This window comes from Rhinoraja longicauda, chromosome 38, assembly GCF_053455715.1.
Source record: "Rhinoraja longicauda isolate Sanriku21f chromosome 38, sRhiLon1.1, whole genome shotgun sequence".
Taxonomy (NCBI): domain Eukaryota; kingdom Metazoa; phylum Chordata; class Chondrichthyes; order Rajiformes; family Arhynchobatidae; genus Rhinoraja; species Rhinoraja longicauda.
In genome coordinates, this window is record NC_135990.1 from 6,137,158 (window position 1) to 6,157,410 (window position 20,253).

At 44.7% G+C, this 20,253-nt stretch overlaps 2 protein-coding genes across 2 annotated transcripts in view; both read left to right on the forward strand.

Annotated features, from left to right (window-relative positions):
* LOC144610950 (protein ERGIC-53-like) overlaps positions 1-7,138 on the forward strand; it is a 73,388-nt gene extending 66,250 nt beyond the window's left edge. Inside the window, exons 12-13 of the mRNA XM_078429977.1 lie at positions 1,031-1,146; positions 6,752-7,138. Coding sequence (XP_078286103.1) covers positions 1,031-1,146; positions 6,752-6,788 — 153 coding nt within the window. The 3' untranslated portion in view covers positions 6,789-7,138. The remainder of the gene's footprint in view (positions 1-1,030; positions 1,147-6,751) is intronic.
* Positions 7,139-13,185: 6,047 nt separating this feature from the next.
* Positions 13,186-20,253, forward strand: part of LOC144610818 (complexin-3-like) — a 36,179-nt gene continuing 29,111 nt past the window's right edge. Inside the window, exon 1 of the mRNA XM_078429742.1 lies at positions 13,186-13,547. Coding sequence (XP_078285868.1) covers positions 13,387-13,547 — 161 coding nt within the window. The 5' untranslated portion in view covers positions 13,186-13,386. The remainder of the gene's footprint in view (positions 13,548-20,253) is intronic.

Below are 20,253 nucleotides of genomic sequence, written 5' to 3' on the forward strand. Positions count from 1 at the left end.
GGGAACGGGGAACGAGAGATATAGACGCCACTTGGGTACAAATTAATGGAAGCTATGCAAAACACAAGGAAAGGTGGAACCCACAATGGCCCATTGTTGGTTGTGGGATAGGTGATAGAGTTATACTCACAGTGGAACTCAACAGGATGACAGTGAAACTAGTACAATGACTAGGGTGGACTAGGAACGGAGAGAGAGGGGTTGCAAGGATCACTTGAAGTTAGAGAAATCAATATTCGTACGCTGGACTGTTGGTTGATTGGCCATTGTAAATGACCCTGTGTAGGTGGAATGCAAGAGAAAATTGTGTATAAAATCATGAGGGGACTAGATAGGGTGAATGCACAGTCTTTTACCCAGGACATAGAGGGCATAGGTTTAAGGTGAGAGCGGATTGAATAGGAACCTGTTGGGCAGCCTTTTAATACAGAGGGTGATGTGTATATGGAACGAGCTGCTGTCAGAGGTAGTTGAGGCTGGTACTATTAAAGACATTGGGACAGGTACATGGATAGGAAAGGTTGGTAGGGGAATGGGCCACATGTGGGCAGGTGGTACTAGAGTAGATGGGGCACCTTGGTCGGTGTAGACATGATGGACTGAAGGGCTTGTTTCCGTGCTGTTTCATTCTATGACTCTGATGGAGTGTAGAGGGTGAATTGGATGACACAGAGCCAGCACAGCTCAATGGGCAGAATGGCCTCTCTCTGTGTGGGATGGAACTCCAGATGCTGATTTACACTGAAGATAGACAGCCCACAAAATGCTGGAGTACCTCAGTGGGTCAGGCAGCATCTCTGGAGAGACGGAATGGGTGACGTTTCGGGTCGAGATCTTTCTTCAGCTCTATTTCTGTGCTCTGTTAAAAATGATGATTACATGGAATTTTTCGCTTACCTGTTCCAGAAAAGTTCACAAATCTGCAGGAACTCACCATTGATTGTTATTGGGTTATAATTCTCATGTGTAGCGGGTTTGAGCTGTTGATTTGATGGGACCGGATAAAGTTCACTCATTGTTTGTTCTGCAGGTTCAACACCTCAGCTGCCCAAAGGCCCCTCCTGTCCCATCCTGCCTGTCCATGTGGCACTTCCTGGTGTTCATTGTCCTCCAATCAGTATTCTTTTTCTACTACCTAATACACAGGTAGGTTGTGTGTATATGTGTATATGTGTGTGTGTGTGTGTGTGTGTGTGTGAGAGTCAGAGTGTGGTGTGTGTGTGTGTGTATGTGTATTGGTGATGTGTGTGTGTGTGTGTGTGTGTGTGTGTGTGTGTGTGTGTGTGTGTGTGTGTGTGTGTGTGTCAGAGTCAGAGTGTGGTGTGTGTGTATGTGTGATGTGTGTGTGTCAGAGTGTGGTGTGTGTGAGTGTGGTGTGTGTGTGTATCAGTGGCAGAGTGCAGTGCATGTGTGTGTGTGGTGTGTGTGCGAGTGTGTGTCAGTGGCAGAGTGTGGTGTGTGAGTGTGGTGAGTGTGGTGTGTGCCAGTGTGGTGTGCGATGTGTGTGTGCCAGTGTGAGTGTGTGAGAGTGGTGTGTGAGAGTGTAGTGCGTGTGTGTTTGCCCGTGTGGTGTGTGTGTGTGTGTGCGCGCGCGCGAGTGTGTGCAAGAGTGATGCGTGCAATGTGCAGCTCCGAGTGTAGTGGATACGTGTGCATGTACGTGGGTGTGTGTCTGAGTTGGGGTGCATGTGTGTGCGCGCGTGTGTGCGTGTGATGTGCAAGTCGAATGTGGTGTATGCGTGTACGTTAGTGTGTGTCTGAGTTGGGGTGTGGTGTGTGAAGTGTGTGTGTTCCTGAGTCTGAGTGTGGCGTGTGTGTGTGTGATGTGCAAGTCTGAGTGTTGTGGGTGTGTATGTGTGTATGTGAGTGTGTGTCTGAGTTGAGGAGTGTGTAAGTCTGAGTCTGGTGTGTGTGTGTGTGTGTGTGTGTGTGTTCATTTATGTGAGTGTGTCTCTGAGTTGAGGAGTGTGTATGTGTGTGTGTATGTACGTGTAATGTGCAAGTTGGTGTGTGGTGGATGTATGTATGTGGTGAGTGTGTAGGTGTTTGTGGGTGTGTGTCTGAGTTGGAGCATGTGTGTGTGTGTGTGTAATGTGCAAGTTGGTGTGTGGTGGATGTATGTATGTGGTGAGTGTGTAGGTGTTTGTGGGTGTGTGTCTGAGTTGGAGCGTGTGTGTGTGTGTGTGTGTAATGTGCAAGTCGGTGTGTGGTGGATGTGTGTGTGTGGTGAGTGTGTAAGTGTGTGGTGGATGTGTGTGTGGTGTGTGTGGACGTGTGTGGTGGATGTGTGTGTGTGGTGTGTGTGTGTGTACGTGTGTGGTGGATGTGTGTGTGTGGTGTGTGTGTACGTGTGTGGTGGATGTGTGTGTGTGGTGTGTGTGTACGTGTGTGGTGGATGTGTGTGTGTGGTGGATGTGTGTGTGTGGTGGATGTGTGTACGTGTGTGGTGGATGTGTGTGTATGTTTCTGAGTTGAGTTGTGCGTGTGCCTGTCCGAAAAAGCTATTTACTGGCAACGCATTGTTGACCAGTCATTTGGGCCAATTAGTATTTGGGCAGAATGCTAAATGTTATTCAATGCAACACATTGGCAATAAAACCAAGCAACTTTGTACTGTGAACTGTACTGCCCCACTCACATTACAGTGGGGATGGCAGGCACTGTTAGAAGCCTCTCTCACTGATGGTATATCATCCACACATTGACATGTCAACACGAGGAACTGCAGATGCTGCTTCACAAATAAAGACACAAAGTGCTGGAGTGACTCAGCGGGTCGGGCAGCATCTCTGGAGGACACGGACAGGCCATGTTTTGTGTCGGTACCCTTCGTCAGACTGATTGTAGTGGGGAGGGGGGGGGGGGAGAAAGCTGGAAAAGAAATGAAGGTGAGATAAAGCCTGGCATGGACCCTCCTTTAGAGTGAAGAAGAATCTCAACCCAAAACGTCGCCTATGCACGTTCTTAAGGGTTGCTGCCTGACCTGCAGGGTTACTCCTGTGCTTTGTGTCTTTTGTTTAAGTGATAGGTGGATACAGGTGAGGGGGGTTTGCTATGTTTACTTGTTTGCCACATCGAGAGGCCAAAGCCAGCCCCTTGTGGTGTTGCTTTGATGATGGGGTGTGGTGTGTTATGGTTCTGCAGATGCTCTGAGTGGTGCAGTGGCTGAGAGCTGGGTTCTTTGGAAACTCAACACAGTGGTGTTGAAAACTGTGTGACTGTTGTTGTGGTGACTGCTCCAAAATGTTGCATTGGGCTCATCTGCTTAACCAGTGGGTCAATACACCGGCTTGTGTGAGACACCAGGCTAAGGAAATCCCATTTTGAAATCAACCCAGTCTAGGCTGTTAGATGATTCAACCTGGGCAGTCTTGTGGCCATCTCAAGTGAACCAGGCAGAAGGTCTGAAGAAGCAAGTGCCCACGTTTCTTTAGTAAAACACAAAGTGCCGGAGTAACTCAGTCTGAAGAAGGACCCGACCCGCAAAGCCACCGATCCATTCCATCCTCAGACGCTGCCTGACCCGATGAGTTACTTGGAGATTCCTTGTGTCTCCAAGGTTCCCAGTAGTGGTTTCGGAATGTGTAGATGATCGCAAAACTGAGCGTGGACTGGGTTCGTATTCACACAGCTTCCTGCAGGGCAATGTTCAGTTTGGAGATACCACATGGAATCAGGCCTTTCAACCCATGGAGTTCATGCCAACCATCAATCTCGCACGCACACACAAACGCGCACACGCACACACACACACACACCTTCTCTGTCATCCCACTTTTGCATCCTACACACTAGAGGCAATTTACAGAAGCCAATTAACCTACACACCCGCATGTCTTTGGTATGTGGGAGCACCCGAAGAAAACCCACGTTGTCACAGGGCAAACATGCAAACTCCACACAGGCCGGACCTGGGGTCAGGATGGAACCCGGGTCTCTGGCGCTGTGAGGTAGATGCTCTGTCGCTGCACCACTGTGCCACCCGCAGAGTCCACAGAACCACAACAGACCACACCCGATCATGAAAGCAACAGGAAATACAAACAATTTGTCTTTCAGTTAAATGATCCTTGATGATGTCTTTGGTATCACAAAATGCTGGAGTAACTCAGCGGGTCAGGCAGCATCTCAGGAGAGAAGGAATGGGTGACGTTTCGGGTCGAGACCCTTCTTCAGACTGATGTCAGGGGAGGGGGCGGGACAAAGATAGGATGGAGTTGGAGACCGGAAGACAGTGGGAGAACTGGGAAGGGGGAGGGGAAAGAAAGGGACAGAGGAACTATCTGTGTTAGAGAAGTCAATGTTCATACCGCTAGGGTGTAAGCTGCCCAAGCGAAATATGAGATGCTGTTTTTCCAATTTGCGCTGGGCCTCACTATGACAATGGAGGAGGCCCAGGACAGAAAGTTCAGACTGGGAGTGGGAGGGGGAGTTGAAGTGCTCAGCCACCGGGAGATCAGGTTGGTTAAGGCGGACTGAGCGATACATGCACCATCTTGATGATGTCTTTGCTCTGCTATATTTGTTAGCTTAAGGAAATAAAGAAATAGTGCATTAAACGTCACTGTGATCATTGCCAATTCTTGGTCAGGAGTGTAAACACAATGATTCACCCAAGCTATGCTGCTGTCGTTTGGGGGCCAGGTGCCATTTCATCAGAGTTCACTGTCATTTCCCACACAGTCAGGAGTGCAGAGTAAATACAAGGAGACACATGTACGTTTAAAGCCTTTCTAATTATCCACCTGGTGATAATAACATCGTGCCATCTAGATGTATTACTGGTGGGAAGGAACCGCAGATGCTGGTTTACACTGAAGATAGACACAAAATGCTGGAGTATCTCAGCGGGACAGGCAGCATCTCAGGAGAGAAGAAATGGGTGACGTTTCGGGTCGAGACCCTTCTTCATGTTATTAGTTCCACAGAACTTGAGTCGTTGAGTGCTTCCAGCTTGTCAGAGGTTGGGTGGTGCAGGCATTGAAAGGTATCATCTGTGAGACGGCTGACTTGATCACAGCTATTGTAGGCTCAACGATGAACAGTCCTATTTCTGACTCCGTGAACTCTCAGTATTATCTGGCTGCGAAAGGTAAAACAAATTGAAGGATCTGATATGAAAAAACTGCAGATGCTCATTTAAATCGAAGGTGGACACAAAATGCTGGAGTAACTCAGCGGGTCAGGCAGCATCTTGGGAGAGAAGGAATGGGTGACGTTTCGGGTCGAGGGTCTCGACCCGAAACATCACCCATTCCTTCTCCCCCAAGATGCTGCCTGACCCGCTGAGTTACTCCAGCATTTTGTGTCTACCTGAAGGATCTGATGGTCGTCTGCTGTTCCTGGCCTGTGGGTGGACACTTTGGTGAATAGAGTCTTACAGCACAGGAACAGGTCCTTCGGCCCAACTCATCCATGCAACTCATCCATGCAACTCATCCATGCAACTCATCCATGCAACTCATCCATGCAACTCATCCATGCAACTCATCCATGCAACTCATCCATGCAACTCATCCATGCAACTCATCCATGCAACTCATCCATGCAACTCAACCATGCAACTCATCCATGCAACTCATCCATGCAACTCATCCATGCAACTCATCCATGCAACTCATCCATGCAACTCATCCACGCCACATCTAAGCAAGTCCAATTTGCCTGTGTTTGGTCCACAACCCTCTAACCCTTTTCCTGTCCAATAATGGGTCCAATACCTGTCCAATAATTAATGGAACGACAAAGCAATGCTTTCCTTGGGAAAAAAAAAGCTTGCACTTTTAAGCAAATACAACGTGCTGAAGGAACTCGGTGGGTCAGGCAGCATTGGTCGAAGGAATGGATGGACGACGTTTTGGGTCAGGACCCTTCCTTGAGACTGAGCACTTTTAATCTTGAGATCAAATATCTCCAAGAGTCAAGAGTGTTTAATTGTCATATGTACTGTCAATGGAACAACAAAATACTTACTTTCAGCAGCACAAAAGGCCTCTAAATGCAATAGATAATGTATAATAAACAACATAAATTGATATTAATAAATTAGTACATAAAATTTAATATTTTTACAATTAAAATATTATTAAAATGATTGTTAAAATGAATAAATTAATAAATACCATCCTCTAGCTTCATGATTCACAGTACAATCTTTTTCTCTCACGCCTTCTGTTTTTTCATCTCTGGTCTTTGTCCAACCATCGGTGGCTCAGCGGTAGAGTTGCTGCCTTACAGCGCTTACAGCGCCGGAGACCCAGGTTCGATCCACTTGTCAGTACGGAGTTTGTACGTTCTCCCCGTGACCGCGTGGGTTTCCACCAACTTCTTCGCTTTCCTCCCGCACTTCAAAGACGAACAGATTTGCAGGTTAATTGGCTTGGTATAAGTGTACATTATCTTTTGTGTGTGTAGGATAGTGTTAGTGTGCGGGGATCGCAGGTCGGTATGGACTCGGTGGGCCGAAGGGCTTGTTTCCGCACTGTATCTCTAAACTAAACTAAACTAATCTATCAAATAACCCTCCGCACCTACGTTGGCCAGGTTTTGTCCTGCCCCTCCTTCCAGCTTTCTTCCCCCCTCCTCTACAATCAATCTGAAGAAGGGTCCCAACCCAAAACGTTGTCCTGAGATGCTGACCCGGTGAGCTACTCCAGCACTTTTTGTCTTTTGTAAGCCAGCACCTGCAGTTCCTTGTCTCTAACTAAAACAATAATCTTCGATGAAAACCGTGATTGTTTCTGTTTTACAGGAACCGAAGGGAAACCAATTCAAAGAAATTTTATTGATGGCTCACGGCTGAATTTTTGGCTACATATATTCTGAGCAGTACAGTATTTGTAAATGAGGTAGAAGTAATTATGTTTTTTTTAGCCTGCTTCTGTCCTGAAAGATGAGCATTGGTAACCACCATCACAGTATAAAATGAACAGATTTCCTTTGATTGGGAAAAAATTTCAAAAAGTAATCCACTTAATTTGTATTAACTAGCCCTAGAAGGTATTTTCTTTTGAATTTTTTGTATGTAAACTTAAAAGATTTATATCAAATATACTAAAACTGTGAGTTTCATGGATCTTTTCATTAATTGAAGAGAATAATCCAAATGTATGTGTTAATTTATTTCACGTCAGTCTGAAAAATATATATTTTAACATCTTGGCAATAAATGAATTAATGTGAAATAAAATGGATTGCAATCCTTGCTGGAATGAAAGTGGAAGATAAAGACTTTCTAATACTAAACCATGTTCAGCACAGTGGTGCAGCGGTAGAGTTGCTGCCTTACAGCGCCAGGGATCCGGGTTCGATCCCGACTACGGGATGCTGTCTGTACGGAGTTTGTACGTTCTCTCTCTGACCTACGTGGGTTTTCTCTGGGTGCTCCGGTTTCCTCCCATATTACAAAGATGTATAGGGACTGTCATATGTTGAAAGGCTGGAGCGATTGGGCTTGTATACACTGGAATTTAGGATGAGGGGAGATCTTATTGAAACATATAAGATAATTAGGGGATTGGACACATTAGAGGCAGGAAACATGTTCCCAATGTTGGGGGAGTCCAGAACAAGGGGCCACAGTTTAAGAATAAGGGGTAGGCCATTTAGAACGGAGATGAGGAAGAACTTTTTCAGTCAGAGAGTGGTGAAGGTGTGGAATTCTCTGCCTCAGAAGGCAGTGGAGGCCAGTTTGTTGGATGCTTTCAAGAGAGAGCTGGATAGAGCTCTTAAGGATAGCGGAGTGAGGGGGTATGGAGAGAAGGCAGGAATGGGGTACTGATTGAGAGTGATCAGCCATGATCGCATTGAATGGCGGTGCTGGCTCGAAGGGCTGAATGGCCTACTCCTGCCCCTATTGTCTATTGTCTATTGTTTGTAGGTTAATTGGTCTTGATAAAATCTTGTAAATCATCCCTTATGTGTGTGATGGTGTAAGTGTACAGGGACCGATGGTCAGTACGGACTTGGTGGGCTGAAGGGCATGTTTCCACTCTGTATCTCTAAAATAAAATTAACTAAAGTCCAGCTTGATCCCATCTCCATATTCCATAGCTCACCCAAGTTATTTACCTTTGGGGAATTGATTACTATATCCAGAGTTGCTGCTTGAGGAGCAGAGAAGGTAGTGAGTTGATAACCAAGGAGAATTGGTGGCAGATAATGGTGTTAGTGAACCAGAGAGTGATTGCTGAAAAGATCTGACTAAAGTACTCACACTAGTGAGTAGATTTGTGATAGGCAACCCAAAAGGAAAATGAAACATGTGCACAAAACAATTGTTGACACAAAGTGGTGAAGACTACTGAAGTGGTGGAGTCAATAGACATTGTGCAAGAATTATTAGGCTGAATGGCCTATTATTTTATATTTCAAATTGATTTGAAGGGCAGAAAACAAGCAAGGTTGTCAAGAAAACTTGTTGCATCATGTAATCTTTTGTTAATGTGCTGAATTTCTTGCAAAGATAAGAAAGACCTTGGTGTGAGTTGACATCAAAAGCAACATTCCCTCAGCATTAATTCCCCTAGCATCCATTAAGATATTAACCTCATCGTGTGTTCAAATCCTGTGTGATCTCAACCTCCTCCAAACAAGCAAGAAAATGCCTCCTCGTTCAAGCTGAGATAGTTGATGTTAAGCTTCTGGAACTACCTCCAAAACTCCCACCTCGTTCATATAGAGTGGTAAAGTGGTAGTAGAGTTGCTGCCTCACAGCGCCAGAGACCCAGGTTTGATCCTGACTATGGGTGCCATCTGTATGGAGTACTTCTTAATACTAAGCCTCAGCAGACCATGAGAATGTAAAGAGATGCTAGACCAATTCAAATTCTTTAGGTGGATGGGAAATATTGAAGGGATTTCATTGAGATTCAAAAAAAAAGGTTAGGAAAGATTTAGAGGGTTATGGGCCAAACATGGACAAATGGGATTACCCTTGATTAGGCATCTTGGTTGGCTTGGGTGAGTTGAGCTGAAGAGTCTGTTTCCGTGCTGTACGACTCTAGATAGACACAAAATGCCGGAGTGTCTCAGCGAGTCAGGCAGCATCTCTGGAGAATAGGAATAGGTGATGTTTCGGGTTGAGACCTTTCTTCAGACTACCCTAATGTGGTGCACATCACCCTCTCTTTAATAATTGGCACTGATAATCTAGCCAGGATCACTATCCTGCTAAGGCACTCCACCGAATAATCTTTCAACTCCCTTAGATGAGATCAGTTCTAAGCAATGAATTAAATCCTCCATGGAGTCAAATCTTTACTAACCCCTGGGAAGAGATTCAGAAAGGTAGGGTAATCTGCTTGACACATGGTACCCAAGTTCCTTTCTCAAGGGAACATTGAATCCTGAGGCACAGTGGTAGAGTTGCTGCCTTACAGCCTTTACAGCGCCGGAGATCCGGGATCGATCCCAACTACGGGTGCTGTCTGTACGGAATATGTACGTTCTCTCCGTGTCCTTCGTGAGTTTTCTCCAAGATCTACAGTTTCCTCCCACACTCCAAAGACGTACAAGTTTGTAGGTTAAATGGCTTGGTATAAGTATAAATTGCCCCCAGTGGGTGTAGGATAGTGTTAATGTGCGGGGATCGCTGGTCGGTGCGGACTCGGTGGGCCAATGGGCCTGTTTCTGTGCTGTATCTCTAAACTAAACTAAATTTATCATCCACCAGTTATGGTAAAAATAAATTTTGGTCCAATTTCATATTTTCAAAATGACTAACTCCTTAAATATTTAGTTTTATGGTATTTGTTTCATAACCTGCCATCTGTTACTGTTTTTTTCATGGATTTATTCAATTAAGATTTCAAGCTTAAAATCAAAATATTAAGATGACTCATGGCTTTGCAACTGACTGTGGAGAATTTTATGAATGACTTTGAATATTAATGCAGATAAACCACAAACAGTTGTAAGGTTGCCCCAAAATAGATCTCTGCCTATTGCACATAATTTTAATTCAAGTATGGAATTATAGTCTGACAAATTGCTACCCATTATCTTTCCATTATCTACAATTACAGGGGATTTGTAATCCTCGTCTACCTTATGAATGTTAAGTCCTGGTGCTGGGCAGAACCCCTACCTTCCAGATGGGAAATTTGTATTACTGTTGAAACTGAGTTGGCACATTTATTTAATCCACATGTTGTCCTCCAGGAAGCATTAAAAACAACTCTGAATGTGGTGAATGCACATCCTTTTATCCCTTGCACTGAAATACAGTCACAAATGATTTTTAAAAAAAAAGCTTTTATAGCCATAGCTTGGGAAAAAGGCCCAACCTTTTCCTTGCTGACCAAGTTGGCATTCTGGGTTAATCCCATTTGTCTGCGTTTGGCCCATACCCCTCTAAACACTTTCTCCCCACATATCTGTTAAAATGTCTTTTGAAATTTAGTAATTGTACCCATCTCTATTGCTTATATATAGTATAAGAAAATAACTGCAGATGCTTGTACAAATCGAAGGTATTTATTCACAAAATGCTGGAGTAACTCAGCAGGTCAGGAAGCATCTCGGGAGAGAAGGAATGGGTGACGTTTTGGGTCGAGACCCTTCTTCAGACAGGCAGCATCTCTTTTGCTTTCTCTGGGAGTTCGTTCCTGATGTGAACTACCCTCTGAGTGGAAAAAGTTGCCCCTGTCCAAGGTTCTGGCTTTTGTTTGAGAGAGCGAACCGAAGTCCCTGTCTGCATTCACAGGTGCAGGCAGGGAGGGCCGATTACAGAGAGGAATAGACACATTATCCAACATTCATCCCTGGAGCAACACTTAAACCAGCGAACTGGTCAAATAAACAAAAATGAATCTGCATTTCTAAGGCGCCTCCCAAGTCCCTCGCAGGGTAGATACATCTATATACCAAAACTCTCGTTTGTTTGTTTGTTTGTGACCGAGCTTCAGCCAAAACGGTACACGATAGCGTGACAATTTTAGGCCCACCTTACTCACCATCGTCACTTTAGTGATAATGCAAGTGGTTTTATTGAAATCGGTGTTATATTTTTTAAGTTATTCACATTTTAAAGTTTAAATCTATCTCCTAGGGAGGGAGGGAGGGAGGGAGGGAGGGAGGGAGGGAGGGAGGGAGGGAGGGAGGGAGGGAGGATAAGGGGGGTTGAGGGAGTGGGAGAGGGAGGGGAAGAGTGGGGATGGGAGGGGGTGGGGAGGGGAGAGTGGGGAGGGGAGGGGGGGAGGAGGGGAGAGTGGGGAGGGGAGGGGGGGAGGAGGGAGGGTGGGGAGGGGAGGGGAAGGGGAAGGGGGGTGGGGGAGAGGGGAGGGGGAGGACAGGGTGCTGCACCAATGCAGGAGAGGTTTGGGCCCAACGGGTCCACTTGGTCTAGTAGACAATAGGTGCAGGAGTAGGCCATTCGGCCCCTTGAGCCAGAACCGCCATTCAATATGATCATGGCTGATCATCCTTAAATCAGTACCCCGTTCCTGTTTTTTCCACATATCCCTTGATTCTGTTAGCCCTAAGAGCTCTATCTAACATCAAGTGAATTGGCCTCCACTGCCTTCTGTGGCAGAGAATCCCACAGATTCGCAACTCTCTGGGTGAAAAAGTTTTTCCTCATCTCAGTCCCAAATGGCCTGCCCCTTATTGTTAAGGGGTCGAAGTTGGCAACACAGCTAATGAGATTCTTGTAGGAAAGGGGAACTGCACATGCTGATTATCAAAAGAAAAGACACAAAGTGCTGGAGTAACTCAGCGGGTCAGGCAGCAAGGGCCCACTCCAGAAATGTCACCTCTCCATGTTCTCCAGAGATGCTGCCTGACCCGCTGAGTTACTCCAGCACTCTTTGAATGGGATTCTAGTTGTTCTTGGAATAGTGTGCTCAAACCTGCGACTACATGTGAATGGAACTAATGGCAATGGGATTAATCAATACTGATCTTGCCAGCGACACCTAAACCCCCAAAATAGTTTTGTAAAAGGAATTATAGTAATTGATATACTTAATTGGTTTTATGAGTGGCGCTACTTAGTTGAATCTATTTTAGAAATACAACATGGAAACCGGCCCTCTGACCCGACGCCGATCCATTCACACTAGTTCTATGCTATCCCACTTTTTCAACCACTCCCTAAACACTGGGGGCAATTTTACAGAGGTCTAGAACACAGTTTAAGAATAAGGGGTAGGCCATTTAGAACGGAGATGAGGAAAAACTTTTTCAGTCAGAGAGTTGTGAATCTGCGGAATTCTCTGCCTCAGAAGGCAGTGGAGGCCAATTCTCTGAATGCATTCAAGAGAGAGCTAGATAGAGCTCTTAAGGATAGCGGAGTCAGGGGGTATGGGGAGAAGGCAGGAACGGGGTACTGATTGAGAATGATCAGCCATGATCATATTGAATGGCTCAAAGGGCCGAATGGCCTAATCCTGCACCTATTGTCTATTGACTATTGTCTATTGTCTATTGTCTATTGACTATTGTCTATTGACTATTGTCTATTGACTATCATATCATATCATATCATATCATATACATACAGCCGGAAACAGGCCTTTTCGGCCCTCCAAGTCCGTGCCGCCCAGTGATCCCCGTACATTAACACTATCCTACACCCACTAGGGACGTCTATTGACTATTGTCTATTGTCTATTGACTATTGACTATTGTCTATTGACTATTGTTTATTGACTATTGTCTATTGACTATTGTCTATTGACTATTGTCTATTGTCTATTGACTATTGTCTATTGACTATTGTCTATTGACTATTGACTATTGTCTATTGACTATTGACTATTGTCTATTGACTATTGTCTATTGACTATTGTCTATTGACTATTGACTATTGTCTATTGTCTATTGATTATTGACTATTGTCTATTGACTATTGACTATTGTCTATTGACTATTGTCTATTGACTATTTATTGTCTATTGTCTATTGACTATTGACTATTGTCTATTGTCTATTGTCTATTGACTATTGTCTATTGTCTATTGACTATTGTCTATTGTCTATTGACTATTGTCTATTGACTATTGTCTATTGTCTATTGTCTATAACTTCTCTCCAGAGATGCTGCCTGTCCCGCCGAGTTACTCCAGCTTTTTTTGCCTCTATCTTCGGTTGAAACCAGCATCTTCCTACACAAGTATTGTCAGGCATCTGATTCACAGTTTGTTTCCTCCCGGTAGCTCGAACCTCGTGCCCAAGCCGTCAGCAGATGCAATCCAGTTTCATTAGTGGAAAGGGAGAAGGTTTTTTTTGGCTGCTGGAGGGGGGGGCGTGGAGGCAGTAGGTTGGCACTCCTGTCCATTCAGCGTGGAGAGCTGTCCACATAGCGTGGTGCTGAAACCCCCCACTCCGCGCTGGGAGCTGTTCGTCGCTCTTGCTCCCAAACACTGCAGCTTGCAACTTCCAACCATGGCTTTCATGGTGAAGAGTGTGGTCGGGGGCCAGCTGAAGAACTTGACCGGGGGGCTGGGAGGAGAGGAGAAGGGAGAAGGGGAGAAATCGGACGCCGCAGCTCAAGGGATGACGAGGGAGGAATTTGAAGAATATGAAAATCAGCTGTTGGAGGAAAAGTAAGTGAATCGTGTCCAGGAATGATGCCGCGTTTGTTTTAAAAAAAGTGTCCCCTCTCAGACCCCAAGAAGGAGATGCATTAGTAAGGAACTCAGCGAGTCAGGCTGCATCTCCGGAGGGAATGGATGGACGAGGTTTCGGGTCTTGAGTCTGAAGAAGAGCCTCGACCCTCTCTCCCTCATCTGTTCATTCCCTTCACTGAGTTCCTCCATCAGTGTGTATAAATGAACTGTATTCCGGACTGAAGCCAAGAGTGTTTGCACTCAGACCATAAGGCTGAGACGCATTCATACAACACTGAATCTAAAACATTTAAATATCTAACCTACTGGCAGGACTTTCAGGGTAAAAATAACCTTTAAATGTAAACTATTTTTAGTTGTTTAATCTCAACGCTGCTCATCCCAATCTAGTCGTAGAAGCACTCTCTTTTCTCACATGCCACACTGATCAAAAACCCTAATAGATTATCAGTCATCTGTAATCCTGTTTAATAATGGAGACCTCATTAATTATCTGTCACTCCACGCATCAGAAACAACAGTCTAGGTGGCTGAGGGGTGATCTTATAGGGTGTAAAAAATTATAAAGGGGGTAGATAGGATGAATGCACATAGTAGGGGGATCATGAACGAGGACATAGGTTTAATGTAAGAAGGGAAAAATTTAATGACCCGAGGGATAACATCTTGATATAGATAGTGGTGGGTATGTGGAATGAACTGCCAGAGGAAGTAGTAGAGGTAGGTAATATAACAATATTTTAGAGACGTTTAGTTATTTACATGGAGAGGGAAGTATAAGAAAATAACTGCAGATGCTGCTACAAATCGAAGGTATTTATTTCACAAAATGCTGGAGTAACTCAGCGGGACAGGCAGCATCTCAGGAGAGAAGGAATGGGTGATGTTTCGGGTCGAGACTCTTCTTCAGATGGAGAGGGAAGGATTAGATGGAAATGGGCCAAACCCGGGCAAATGGTTCTAACTCAGATGTGGCATCTTAGTCAGCAGGGAAGGTCATGTTTCCATGATGTACGACCCTGATATAAGTTAAATCATATAGAAAATCGTGTCTGCTAAATGGCAAATATACACTTAAACACTCGAAGACTTTGAGTTTGCGGCCAAAGGTGTTCGAAACATTGCACCGATGTTGCTTCAAGGCTTTATCGCTCCGTATCTGATCAAGAGAGTAGTCGCCGAAAATATTACGAGAGAGAATCATAGGATCTTATAGGACTGGAGTTGATACAAACGTCACTTATGTCATTGTGGTCCAGAGGGTTGGGAGGGAGGGGTGGTAGAGGAAAGAGGTGAGATTTCCTCTGGATGGTGATTGTACAACTAGGGGGTACAACTCACAGGGTAAGAGCTAGGACAATGGGAAGTTCCATAGTCAGGATGCTTGGCCCTTGGGTGTGTAACACAGGGGTCATAAATGATAGGAGCAGAATTAGGCCATTCAGCCCATCAAGTATACTCTGCCATTCAATCATGGCTGTTCTATTTCTCCCTCCTAACCCCATTCTCCTGCCTTCTCCCCACAACCCCTAACACCCACACTGATATTTTTTTCTTAACTGTAGCGGTGCTGTAATGTTGACTCCTGATGTTGTATCTGCCACAACCTTGCCCAATAGCTCTGCTAGAATCGAGGGGCTGAATGGCCTCTGTCTCCCAGGCTCTTTGACAGCTTTGAAGGGGGCATTCCTCTTGCAGACCTCAAATTATTTCTCTCTAAATGCAAGTTTCTTCAAATGTCTCATCGAACATGGTTCTTTAATCATAGTCATAATCAAGCCCTTCGGACCGCCTTGTCCATGCTGACAAAGTTTGGCATACTGGGCTCACGAACCTGCCTGCATTTGACTCATAGACCTAATTCCTCACCATATAGCTGTCCAAATGCCCTCCAAAAAAAATCCAGATCTTAACAACCCATCCGTGCGAAGAAACCCTTTTACCTTTCCCTTAAATTCCTTCACCTATTATTATTTTTCTCTCTGTCCTTTAATTCCAGCTACTTGCCAGGGAAAGTGATTTCTCCTCCCCCTGTGATCTAACAAAACACTTCAGGATGTGGAAAAGCTCTCTGACTGTCCCCCTTTGCTTTAAGAAGAGAGACCACCTTCAGCACATCCCTGAATCTTTTCCCCACTTGCACCACATCCTCTCCCAAATGTGTGGTTCCTTTCCGAAAATCAAAGCCTGTGTTGCAAACGTTTTCCTCCGTCCTAAATTGACGCTGTCATATTTTAATTTCCGTCATCATTTCTGAATTTGATCCCAATGTTATTAACACATGGTCCTGAGATGAGTTTAACCATCGGCCACTTCCCGACCGCTGAAATCTCCGAAGTAGCAAAGTCATTCCATCACTGCTAGACACACGGAAATGCGTGGCCTCTCGACAAATCTTAGATGACGATTTTAAATGCCTCTCCTTCACCTCTTTTATTAAAATAACCTCTGCTTTATTTCCGATACAAAAAATATTGACCTGTCTTTGTACCACATCTAACCAATTGCTAAACACTAAACAATTTGCACACACTATGATTTTGATTGTACTAACCTTGAGATTAACCTAATAAATATTGCAATTATTATGTGTTCCCCTGATTCATCGACAGTGATATTAAGATTGCCTCTGGCTGTTGATGTTTAACCTTGTAACGTCAGCTTGTGGGACTATAGGTCTCTGTGATTTTATTTACTCGGCCATGAAATTGAAAATAATTTTTCTATGGGTTAGATGCATCAAACGTTCAATGTCTGGACAATAAGAAGCACAGTCAAGGTGGAATGTCATTCACAATCCCAGATCCATTTAGTCTATTTAAAAAATATTGAACTCTCTTTTGATTGTATTATCTAGGGATGGGATTTAACAAATAGTGTTCTTAATAGCAGTACATGTAATCGCTTAGATTAACATCAGTACTGTGGATCAACGATGGAATCCATAAAAGATATGATCAACAATAAATCCATCAAAAAATATGATCAGCCAAAACTTCCTCCTGTGTGCTAACCCAGCTGATTAAATAGTGCTTGTAAGTTAACATTCGGTTAACATAATGATTGTGCCGAACATGATGCCAAACTAAATTGATCTCATCTGCCTGCACATGGTCCATATTCCCCCATTCATGTGCATATCTAAAAGCTTAAATGCCACTATCCTATCTGCCTCCACCACCCACCCTGGCAGTGTGTTCCAGGTACATGCCACCTTCTGTGTAAATAAAACCTGCCCTCCACACAGCGTGAAAACAGGTCCTTCGGCCCTCGGTCCGCACCAGGAGTACTGTGTGCAGTTTTGGTCTCCAAATTTGAGGAAGGATATTCTTGCTATTGAGGGCGTGCAACGTAGGTTTACTAGGTTAATTCCCGGAATGGCGGGACTATCATATGTTGAAAGACTGGAGCGACTAGGCTTGTATACACTGGAATTTAGAAGGATGAGAGGAGATCTTATCGAAACGTATAAGATTATTAAGGGGTTGGACATGTTAGAGGCAGGAAACATGTTCCCAATGTTGGGGGAGTCCAGAACAAGGGGCCACAGTTTAAGAATCAGGGGTAGGCCATTTAGAACTGAGATGAAGAAAAACCTTTTCAGTCAGAGAGTTGTGAATCTGTGGAATTCTCTGCCTCAGAAGGCAGTGGAGGCTAATTCTCTGAATGCATTCGAGAGAGAGCTGGATAGAGCTCTTAAGGATAGCGGAGTCAGGGGGTATGGGGAGAAGGCAGGAACGGGGTACTGATTGAGAATGATCAGCCATGATCACATTGAATGGTGGTGCTGGCTCGAAGGGCCGAATGGTCTCCTCCTGCCCCTATTGTCTATTGTCTATTGTCTATTGGCCCAACTTGCCCACATCGACCATCTACACTAGTCCTACCTGCCTGTGTTGGGCCCATATCCGTCTAAATCTATCCCATCTTAATGATAACGGAGTCAGGGGGTATGGGGAGAAGGCAGGAACGGGGTACTGATTGTGGATGATCAGCCATGATCACATTGAATGGCGTGCTGGCTCAAAGGGCCGAATGGCCTACTCCTGCACCTATTGTCTATTTTCTCTCCATGTACCTGTCTAAATGTTTCTTTAATGTTGCGACAGTTCCTGCCTCAACTAGTTCCCCTGCCAATTAATTCCATATACCTACCACCCTTTGCATTATAAAGTTACTTCTCAGCTTCTGTTAAATCTTTCCCCCCTCACCTTAAACCCGAGTCCTCTGGTTCTCGATTCCAAACTCCTTTCAACTTTGCCCCTCTGACCTTGAAACGATGTCCTCTAATGTCTTTGATATTTCCATCCTTGGAAAGGTTCCGACTGTCTACCCTATCTATGCCACTCATCATTTTATTTACTCCCACTAACCTCCAGCATTCTAAAGAAAGCAATCCAAGTCCATCCAACCTCTCGTTATAGCAAACACCCTCTAAAATAAGCAAACCTCTTCTGCACCCTCTCCAACCCGAAGTTTATTTCAATACTGCAGAATTGTGCTGCTATGTTAACTAGAATGAAAGAATTGAATGTTTGGTGTTGGGGATCTGTCCCTGGGATAAGGGGGAGGGTGAGGGGGGTGAGGGGGTGGGGGAGCATGAACAAAGGGCTGGTTCACGCAGTTGAAATGTGTGGCTGGGCTGGGGTGAGAAATATGGAGAAGGACTGAGATGTTATTAAATGCTTCGACCATTAGCTGTTATATGTATCTTAACATAGAAACTTAGAAAATAGGTGCAGGAGTAGGCCATTCGGCCCTTCGAGCCTGCACCGTCATTCAATATGATCATGGCTGATCATCAAACTCAGTATCCTGTACCTGCCTTCTCTCCATACCCCCTGACCCCTTTAGCCACAAGGGCCACATCTAACTCCCTCTTAAATATAGCCAATGAACTGGCCTCAACTACCTGTGGCAGAGAATTCCACAGATTCACCACTCTTCTGGGTTCATCGGTGGTGAAGAGCCATTCGGGTCAGGAATTGGAAGGTGGTTACTGCAAGTTTAACCTGTTCATTGCCACCCTCGAGTATACTGGTGTCAGAGGAGACAAGTGGAAAAATGAAATCTTGGCAGTGAACATGATGTTAATGTGGTGGGAATGTGGAAAACACTCAAATTTCCCCTCATCTTTTTCCAAAGGTTTTCCAGCCTATTCGGACATCTCGAGTGTTGCCTAAATTGTGCCAGAGCTTAATGTCCATTGCAACATTGTTCACCATCCTGTGCACTTCCAAGCATAGGTCAAATTCTAGCCAACAGATGAACAACAGCGTGTGTAGGAAAGAACTGCAGATGCTGGTTTAAATCGAAGATAGACACAAAATGCTGGAGTAACTCAGCGGGACAGGCAGCATCTCTGGAGAGAAGGAATGGGTGACGTTTCGGGTCGAGACCCTTTTTCAGTCTGAAGAAGGGTCTCGACCCGAAACGTCACCCATTCCTTCTCTCCAGAGATGCTGCCTGTTCCGCTGAGTTACTCCAGCGTATTGTGTCTATCTTAAATGTACTGAATAGAGTTGAAAGGGTTCTCTGCAAATAACAAAGTGCTGGAGGAACTCGGCCGGTCAGGCAAAATCTGCAGAGGGAAAATGGTCAGACAACGTCAATGGACAGGACCCCCCCCCCCCCCCTTCAGACTGAGGGTCCTTTGTTATGAAACATGATCACCGGAAGTGGTTTGGAGGTTTTGCTTTGCAGGGATAGGGAGGCTAAATAAAAGGATGGAATTCATAAGTTCATAAGTGACAGGAGCAGAATTAGGCCACTCGGCCCATCAAGTCTGCTCCACCATTCAATCATGGCTGGTCTATCTCTCCCTCCCAACCCCATTCTCCTGCCTTCTCCCCATAACCCCTGACACCCGTACTAATCAGGAATCTATTTATCTCTGCCTTGAAAATATCCATTGACTTGGCCTCCACATCTTTATGTGGCAATGAGTTCCACAGATTCACCAGCCTCCGACTACAAATGTAAATTCAACACTCCCCAGTTAGGAAAGACATCACGATATCTAAAACTTCACTCCAAATGCAAACTTAAACTCAAAGTGCAAATTTATTTTATTAAACTACATTAACGAGGAAAATCACAGAAAACGTAATAAAAGTGAACTACAGATGCTGGTTTATATCAAAGATATAAACCAGGGGCCACAGTTTAAGAATAAAGGGTAGGCCATTTAGAACAGAGACGAGGAAAAACTTTTTCAGTCAGAGAGTTGTAAATCTGTGGAATTCTATGCCTTAGAAGGCAGTGGAGGCCAATTCTCTGGATGCATTCAAGAGAGAGCTGGATAGATCTCTTAAGGATAGCGGAGTCAGGGGGTATGGGGAGAAGGCAGGAACGGGGTACTGATTGAGAATGATCAGCCATGATCACATTGAATGGCGGTGCTGGCTCGAAGGGCCGAATGGCCTACTCCTGCACCTATTGTCTATATGATCTAGTCAGCTTGGACCCTCTTTAAGAACTGCCTATTCCAGTTGATATTTTAAAGAATAACGTCACCTCTTTCTTTGCATTTGTATTTTAAATGCATAAAACATATTTTGTGTAATCTAATTAGGCTCCCCCCCCCCCCCCATTTACGATTACTAGAATTAAAGGCCATTGTCCTAATATCATTGCTTAATAGTCGCTAATGCTGATTAAAATATTTACTTCAATACTTATG